This window comes from Asparagus officinalis, chromosome 1 (assembly GCF_001876935.1).
Source record: "Asparagus officinalis chromosome 1, Aspof.V1, whole genome shotgun sequence".
Lineage (NCBI taxonomy): Eukaryota > Viridiplantae > Streptophyta > Magnoliopsida > Asparagales > Asparagaceae > Asparagus > Asparagus officinalis.
The window spans coordinates 12,891,350-12,900,785 of NC_033794.1; the positions used below are offsets into that span (position 1 = coordinate 12,891,350).

Consider the following 9,436-nt stretch of genomic DNA (forward strand, 5'->3'; position numbering starts at 1 on the left):
TAGCCTGACAGCTACAATAACTTCCAAGCCAAAAAATGCCCAACCAAACATGCCCAAACATATTAATGAACTCTCTTGTACAATATGAGCTATGTCTTTTTTTTTTTTCCATCTTACATACTTTTCTCCTTTTCTCATACACAGATGGATATACACAAACTAGGAATATTAGTTTGCAAAAACTCGAAACGAAGCGATTTTCACAAGACCGAGGAAAGTATTCACCCCGTTGAACCGGACCGGACGGTATAAATAAGCATTAACTCCGAAGTCTGGACCGGGATCAAATCTTCACATTTCCGCGGACAGACTCATCCTTCAATCTCCTCCCGATTCCCTCGTCCAATCCACTCCATGGAGCCGAGCTGCCTCGATTCCCGTCACCTCCGGTTGTCGTTCTCCGCCGCCCCCACATTAGAAGCGATGGGGGGAGGTGATCGTAAGCGGGGCCTTTCGGTAAATTCAGCGAAGAAGAGGGGCTGTTCGAAGGACACCCTCCTCTCCCTCAGTGATCAGAAGCGGAGCTTATCCAAGATATTGAGGGAGGAGGCGGCGATCCTCAACGTTGAGCGCAAATCTGGATCCGGCAAGCACAGGAATCTGTGGCCCAAAGCAGTTCTTGAGGCCCTCGACGACGCCATCTCCAATAACCAGTGGGAATCCGCTCTCAAGGTAATAATCTCGCTTCTTCGTTTTTTTGTTTTTTCTTTAATTGGGTTACAGCTTAAACTTTGCTCAACTAGGGTTTTATTTATTGTTTATATATATACATAAGTTATGAAATTAATCTACAATGAGTTTGTTGGCTATCGTTCACGTCGAAGTAGGCTCCGGTTAGATTTTACTTTAGGCTAAATGGCACCTAAATACCCTATTGTTTCATCACCTCTACACTTAAATACCCTAAGTTGTGAAAAAAATAGCTCTTTGATACCATTAGTTGTGAAAAAAGCACTTCAGTACCCTATTGTTTCACTATCTTTATATTTAAATATTCTTTGTTGTAAAAAGCAGAACTTTAGTACCCTGAATTGTAAGAAAGTGGAACTTTTGATACCTTATGTTAGTTGTCAAGACAATTTCCTAAGAATATTCCAATGAATACTAATAAAAGGTACTAATGTGCCAAATTTTTTTCAACTTAGTGCGTTAAAATGCTACTTTTTACAACTTAGGGTGTTTAAGAGTAAAGGTTGTGAAACAATGAGGTATTTAATTGTCATTTAGCCTTTTACTTAACTCCAAACAAAACAATTAAAGAAGGAATAGAGTTTTGAAATTGGAATAGCTCAATTTTTATATCCAAACGTGACACGTGTTAGTGAAATTATAGTTTACTTTAAGAATTACAAACTACAATTTTAAACCTCTAACAACAACTTCCAAATAAACTACAGTTGAGAACGCCAAGAAGCGTCCTTTGAAATAAGTTGGGTTCCACTTCTTTCAAGATTTTGTACAAGCTTCTGATTTGCACTTGTAAGGTTAGGGTGTGGGAATAATTTGGCGAGGGTTTAAAAGTTGGGAAGTTCCAAAATTTCTGGGTGATGTGGTAAGTGTTCATCAAATTTGCAGAGGAAATATGTTTGGATGAAGCTGTTTGATTGCAGAGGAGGTGTGTGTATATAATGAGCTCGTTAAGTTACAATATAGCCATTAGCATTGTTGGAAAAAAGCGGTTGTGTAATCGCGATATGTAACATAAGAAACCTTAAACATTACATAACAGTTTGAAATAACTCCGACATGATATAACTCTGTGTTATTATAATAAATCATATACTATTTCAATATAACATAGCGCTATTACAATGTAATAGTAGCAGACTTCAGTGTAATTTATCATAGAGACTTGAAAGTAGTTATTAAAAAAAAAAAAACTTAGGAGTGGTGTTAGTATTTACTTTGATGGATTCTTTTGATGACATTATTATTTTTGTGATTGTGAACTTATGATCTGTGAAATGTGAAATTATGAACAGGATATGTAAATTTGTAATCATATATTTAATATTTTATTGTGATGCTGATTTAGTAGTGGCTTGCAAACTTTAAGAATTTTTGTAACTTTTTAAAATTTGAAATTATGTTTATAATTATTAAAATTATTATAGACATTTTTATCATTTTTAAATTACACAATAACAACAAAGATAACATATAAGTGTGTTATGTTCTGTGGGCTTTAAGCTGTTAAGAGCCCGAAGGTCAAGTTATATGTTATCATTATCTTCAACTTTGGCTTTAGTGCTTGCAGTACTCCATTTTAAGAAAAAGTAGCGTCCTTAAAATCTCTAGGCTGATCTATAGGTGTATAGGTTAGCATGTAGAGCTTCTTAGTTAGCTGTTAAACTTCCTAGATGCCACTTAATGGAATTAACATGAGATTTTGGCTCTGTAAGTAGCTATCTAAGCGCTAGACTTGCATTTTACATTAAACTAGCAGACAAATACCAAACCAACTAATCAATTTTCTTTATAGTAAATGAAAAAAGAAAAACCCTCCTGCATTCCATAACATTTACAAAGCAATACATGATTAGCTTGCAATATTTCCAATTAATTAACCAATTCTATGACTATGCCTTGTATTTTTCACAGTTGTTATTCTTTTGTAACCCAACTGGTCTCTAATCATGTGATACAGTTCCTTTATGTAAAATAGATTTTTGGGTTGCTCCGAAGGCAGCGCTGGTATGAACCGAAATCTCAAACCTATGCAAGGTTGTTGACAATGCTAGGGAAGGTTAGACAGATAGAACATGCAAGGTCACTCTTCCAAATCATGCTCTCTGAGGGTCTCAAACCAACGCTGGATGTATACACATCTCTTGTAGGTGCTTATGGCTATGGTGGTTTCTTAGATAGAGCACTTTCTATCATTGATGAAATGAAAACTATCTCTGATTGCAAGCCAGATGCCTATACGTATACAATCCTCATTAATTGTTGTTGCAAGCTCCGGCAGTTTGATCAGATTCCTGAATTGCTGGCTGACATGTCTTATTTAGGGATAGAATGTACTACTGTTACTTACAATGCAATAATAGATGGTTATGGTAAGCAGGAATGCTTGGAAGAAATGGAGAATAAATCTCTATCCAGCATGCTAGAAGCCGGTAGTTGTCTGCCTGATGTTGTCACTATGAACTCCATTATTGACGCTTATGGGAACAATGAAAGGATTATAGAGATGGAAAAATGGTATGATGAGTTTCAGCACATGGGCATCGATCCCGATGTAACAACATTCAACATCTTGGTTAAGTCATATGGGAAAGCTGCTATGTATGAGAAAATGGACTCTGTTATGAAGTTTATGAAGGAAAGGTTCTTTTCTCCTAGTACGATCACTTTCAATCTAATAATAGAATGTTTTGGGAGAGTGAAGAACATTGAGAAGATGGAGTATTATTTTAGGTTAATGAAAGTTCAAGGATTTAAACCGAATTCCATAACTTATTGCTCACTAGTTAATGCATATAGTAGAGCTGGATTTCTTGAGAAGGTACCTGCAATGATCAGGCAAATAGATAACTCTGATGTTGTTCTGGATACAGCCTTCTTTAACTGTGTGATTAATGCCTATGGTCAAGCTGGAGATATTAATATAATGGAAGAAATGCTCTTGCTTATGAAGGAAAAGAAATGCAATCCAGATAGCATCACCTTTTCTACTATGATCCAAGCATACAGGCGTATGGGAATGGATGAAGCTGCTCGGGAATTGGAGATCATGTTGAATGATCATAAAACCAAAATTCTAGTAAGTTGCTCTCGTCTTAATTCATGCTTCTAATGTAACTTCTCTATAATGGTTATGTTAGACAATGTGTGGTAATTGATTATCATTTCTGCTCCCATCATCGAAATGCTTGACCTTGTAATAGGATTTTTGTTTTTCCCTATCATACATCATAGTGTTACTGGTATTCTCATTTAGTATTCAGGATTTATTCATAAAGAGTTTTCTTTTCTTTTCATTTCAGAAAACAGGCTGATATTAAGCGCAGTCTCCATACTATGGACACAAGGTGATGGGAGGTTAGATGGAAATATATAGCGGAATCTTGACTCACGTATGCGATCTACGAATGTCAGGTATTACATCTCCTATTTGTCTGGATTTGCCTATCATTTAACTTTTAAGTTATTCATACCCTCAAAATAATAAGTCTAGGTGACTATAATTTTTGAAGTTAGCTATTTTAACTCTACTATATATCTTCTGTTACTATCCTTTTCTGTTGTGGAGACCTATTAGGAAAATCGTTTATAGTTATTGCTTCCTAAAATAACACAGAACAATGATGTGATTGTAGAAGCATAATAATTTCAAATATCTTGTTTTCCATAGGTTTTGCTAACAAAAAGGCAATTGCCCTGCGCTTGTCCTGTTCCATATTAGGTCGGAATCTCAAGGACCTGAACAATTAAAGAAAACCAACACATTCAAAGTTATCATCTAGATGTCATATGTACCCAATATCTACTGAAATGACAACCAGTAAAAACTTGAAATATGACAAGGAATACCTTTCGCTCTTGAGTTAGCTTTAACATGGGATACTCGTCAAGCACTACCTAAATCTGCCTATGTATTCATCTTTGAACCAAACAATAAAAAGATACATATTATAAATCATTCGCTTATGTTTAAATAGGGAGTTGGTGTGCTGAGATAAAAGAATAATTAACAACCGTTTTAATGACACATTTGAAATGGACAGACATATAAAACTTGTTCTCCACTTCGGCCCCTAGGATACCCTCCATTTTTTCCCACTAGGTGGTTGTATATCTTTAAAAGACAAACAACTTCCAATGTTAATCTCATATGTATTAAGCTTATAAGGCAACATGATTCAAACAAATAATTAAAGGATACCCACCTCAGAAGTCATGGACAATAACTTCCTTACTGCCTGAAAAGCCACTTACTCGGCCTGTAAACGACACAAAATTCAAGAAAAAAAATAAAGATGAATATATTAAATATTTTTATCAGGAAAGGAATATTATGGGTTTCCTTGCTTAAATTACCTTTTCTCTAGTTATAGCACAACCTTGAATATCCGTGTATTGGCTACCGACATAGTAAAACTCTTCTCATTTCACTAATTTATAAAGCTATAAATGATGAATTGAATAGATCAAGGCTAGCTCAATTATAGGAATCAAAATGAGGCAAATGCGAATGTGAGGTAATGTACCTTCTCTAGGAACCCTACTGCTAAATATTGCATTAGTAAAATACTTTGCACAAATTTATAAAGCTATAAATGATGAATTGAATAAATCAAGGCTAGCTCAATTATAGGAATCAAATTAGCCAAATGAGAATGTGAGAGAATGTACCTTCTCTAGGCACTCTACCGCTAAATATTGCATTAGTAAAATACTTTGCTAATGAAGGTGAAGGTGAGAGACAATGGCTAAAGAGAGTTGTCAGCAACTTTTTAACAGCGAATTCTTTGTGATAATTGGAACATTGACTTGGTCATTTGTATTTGCGTTTTGATGTGAATAAGGTATTATTTTTTGTACTAGGATAGTACTGGGAATTTTGAGAATAACTAGTTTCAGGCCCGTGCGATGCACGGATTTGTGTAATATACAAAAATTGATGTAGTAAAAGAATGCAAAATAAAACAGTAATAATATATAAGTAGTAAAAAATGATACAACCTAAGCTGCATATATGTTTGACTTAATATTAAACTGTAAAAAAGAATGAAAATATAATTTCCCTATTCTCATAACAAAATTGCTTAAAATGCCTCATGTCTATATGATTAATGTTATAATATTTTGCTATACCTGTCAAGTATAATTTCCCTATTCTCATAACAAAATTGCCTGGATTTGTGTAATATACAAAAATTGATGTAGCAAAAGAATGCAAAATAAAACAGTAATAATATATAAGTAGTAAAAAATGATACAACCTAAGCTGCATATATGTTTGACTTAATATTAAACTGTAAAAAAGAATGAAAATAAAATTTCCCTATTCTCATAATAAAATTGCTTAAAATGCCTCATGTCTATATGATTAATGTTATAATATTTTGCTATACCTGTCAAGTATAATTTCCCTATTCTCATAACAAAATTTCCTAAAATGAAAGTAGTATGCAGCATAAAGTTTAGTTCCAAACAAAATATTTAAAGCACATAGAGATACCTGTGAAGTATATATATCTACGATTCAAAATAATAATTATCAATATATTGATAAACAAAATATCCATCATAATCATATCAAGTAGTTAGGTTTCTCAACGCAAAACCACCAAAAAAATATGTAGTGCATACAAAACTTTACTAAATAAGGTTTTATACCAGAATACTAAATATAAGTTTCAGACATCATGAATCAGGTAGACTTTTTTCAAAAAGGAGCTTGAACTCTCTATAGAATATTTCTGATTCTCTTTTTCAATTTTGATCGGTTTTTGCTTTTTGTTGCTTGATATTTGCGGAGAAATCAAGTCTACTGCAACTGAGTGCTCGACATCAGATTCCAACAAATTTCTCTTGCAATGTGTAATGTTATCCGAGGAACAAATTTTAACTTCATTGTCACAAGTGACTGATAGCGAGACCCGTGTTTCAGTATAACATAAAAGTTAGCATGTTAATGAGGTGACAGGAAAAGATTATTGTACAATTAATACGAAGAATCAAGAAATCAATAGTAAGGCGAAAAGAAATAGGCAATCCAAAAGTTTTTAATGCATTGTGTCAAAAGTTAATTAGAAGCTTCACGGGATTGATAATGGGTCATTGACAAATAGAACATGGTGGAATGTATAAATTGATGTAGCAAAAGGATGTAAAACAAAACATTGTTAAAACTATGATAACCTATGATCAATAATCTTCTCAGTGAATTTGATTAATTAACCTAGCTACTTCTCTCATTAATCTATGGTTTTTAGGATTAAACTTTGATATTTCTTTTGATATTAGACCTTGATATTTTAGGTTGATAATTCATTTTACCTTGGTATAACTAACTTGCACTTACCCTTCATTGAAATCGTGTTGATTTTATCTATAATTTGTAAGTTTCCTTATGGATTTTGTGATCCAGATTCGAACTTGATATCACTGCAAGTGATTGAATTCAGGTGATAGTACAAACTGAGCTTCTCAGTGACTTCATTCGAACTTGATATCACTGCAAGTGATTGAATTCAGGTGATAGTACAAACTGAGCTTCTCAGTGACTTCAAGCAATGCGGATGTAGAATAAAGTGATTGAATTCAGGTGATAGTACAAACTGAGCTTCTCAGTGACTTCAAGCAATGCGGATGTAGAATAAAGGGACATAAGAAGTTAGTTTGTCTATAATGAATTTCAAGTGGTTTTAGTCTGCTAATTGTAGATAAAACCACAATATTATACAATGGAAAATTTAAGGAAATTGGAACTAATCTAAGATGACCAGGAATATGACATGAACTTTTACATACTTCTCTCATAGAATTGGCTATGTCTATTCATAACTACTAACAAAAACAAATGAAAGCACAATCCTTCATAACTACTAATAAAAGCAAAACTTTATATACCAAACTCATTGCCGTATGCACAGAGTTAATACGAATGCATAATGAGCATCTCTTGTGTGATGCAGTGCTATAATTCATTCAGTACATACATGCGTTACTTATGCTTCATGTGCAAAAATTGAAATAAGCAAATAAGAGCATAAGCACTGGATAAATACATGTTATTGTCAGAAATAAGCAAATAAGAGCATAAGCTATTAAAGGGTAAATGTATTTAAACATCCATCATTAACTAAAATTAAACTAAGTGCACATGAAGGATTTTGCTTAAGCGTGAATTTCAAGTTGTTGCTCATTTCAATATATTGTCAAAAAGAATGGAAAATTTCCATATAGATGCATGTGCAAGGGTTACATTGCCAAGTTTCCTTATGGATTTTGTGATCCAGAATTCGAACTTGATATCACTGCAAGTGATTGAATTCAGGTGATAGTACAAACTGAGCTTCTCAGTGACTTCAAGCAATGCGGATGTAGAATAAAAGGAAATAAGAAGTTAGTTGGTCTATAATGAATTTCAAGAGGTTTTAGTCTGCTAATTTTAGATAAAACCACAATATTATACAATGGAAAATTGAAGGAAATTGGAACTAATCTAAGATGATCAGGAATATGACATGAACTATTTACATACTTCTCTCATAGAATTGGCTATGTCTATTCATAACTACTAACAAAAACAAATGAAAGCACAATCCTTTATAACTACTAACAGAAACAAAATTTTATATACCAAACTCATTGCCGTATGCACAGAGTTACTACGAATGCATAATGAGCATCTATTGTGTGATGCATTGCTAAAATTTATTCAGTACATACATGCGTTACATATGCTTCATGTGCACAAATTGAAATAAGTAAATAGGAGCATAAGCACTGGAGAAATACATGTTATTGTCAGAAATAAGCAAATAAGAGCATAAGCTATTAAAGGGTAAATGTACTTAAACATCCATCATTAACCAAAATTAAACTAAGCAAATAAGAGCTTAAGCTATTAAAGTTGTTGGTCATTTCAATATATTGTCAGAAAGAATGGAAAATTTCCATATGTAGAAATTTTATAACAAAAGGTAAAAGTAGAAATTTTATAAAATAATTGAAACAGTAGAAGTAGAAATAATTTGTCCAAGTGTCCCATTGCGAATTTTGATAGCATTACACATGGAGAAGTTCTCTTCTTGAGTCGAAGTGCTAACTTTTCGCAGTAAGATATGATAATAGAATATGCTATATACCAATTATAGGACAAAAATGCATGTGTAGAAAATAAATAAATACGATAATTGGCATGGCATGCAACTCAATGTTTGCTAAAACTGCTCTAATCTTGATCTGAATTGTCAAAATGGAAATATCTTAAAGAAACCCCTTTGGGAAATGTATGGTTTATTGCTGCATATTAATAGAATTACTTATCAAATTCCACCAATAAATTATAAGAAAATAATCATACCTTTAATTAGGCTGTAATTAAAAGGGTATAAGATATAGATCAATACCTTTCAACCTAAACTATGGTGAGTCCAACAACCTCTGCAGCCTTCCTTGAAAATCTTCGATGTAGATGGTGGAGGTGAGGATGAATAAGATGAAGCATTGATGGCTTACCATATATAAACATCTTCAGGTCGACGCTTGGGATCTCAAGGTGGAGCACGAATTCTGAGCACAATCAAAACTTAAGACGACTGGGTTCTCAAGGAGGAGCATGAATTCTATGGTCGGCAAAGACGAAGAGTCGAAGCACGATTTCTCTAGGAGACGAACACGAAGAGGCGTTCTTGGGAATTGAAGAAAAGGGAAAAATCTGCGGTCGAATTTAGGGGGCTTGTTAGGGTTTATTTTGGGG

General features: G+C 33.5%; 1 protein-coding gene across 4 annotated transcripts in view; it reads left to right on the forward strand.

Annotated features, from left to right (window-relative positions):
- Nucleotides 132-9,436, forward strand: part of LOC109850562 (pentatricopeptide repeat-containing protein At3g53170) — a 16,905-nt gene continuing 7,600 nt past the window's right edge. For 3 of the 4 annotated variants that reach the window (XM_020420603.1, XM_020420595.1, XM_020420618.1), the window contains exons 1-3: nt 132-672; nt 2,666-3,766; nt 3,990-4,101. In XM_020420603.1, coding sequence (XP_020276192.1) covers nt 355-672; nt 2,666-3,766; nt 3,990-4,001 — 1,431 coding nt within the window. In that variant the 5' untranslated portion in view covers nt 132-354 and the 3' untranslated portion in view covers nt 4,002-4,101. Of the gene's footprint in view, nt 673-2,665; nt 3,767-3,989; nt 4,102-9,214; nt 9,412-9,436 lie in introns of those variants that run through there. The other variant, XM_020420611.1, reaches the window with a different exon arrangement.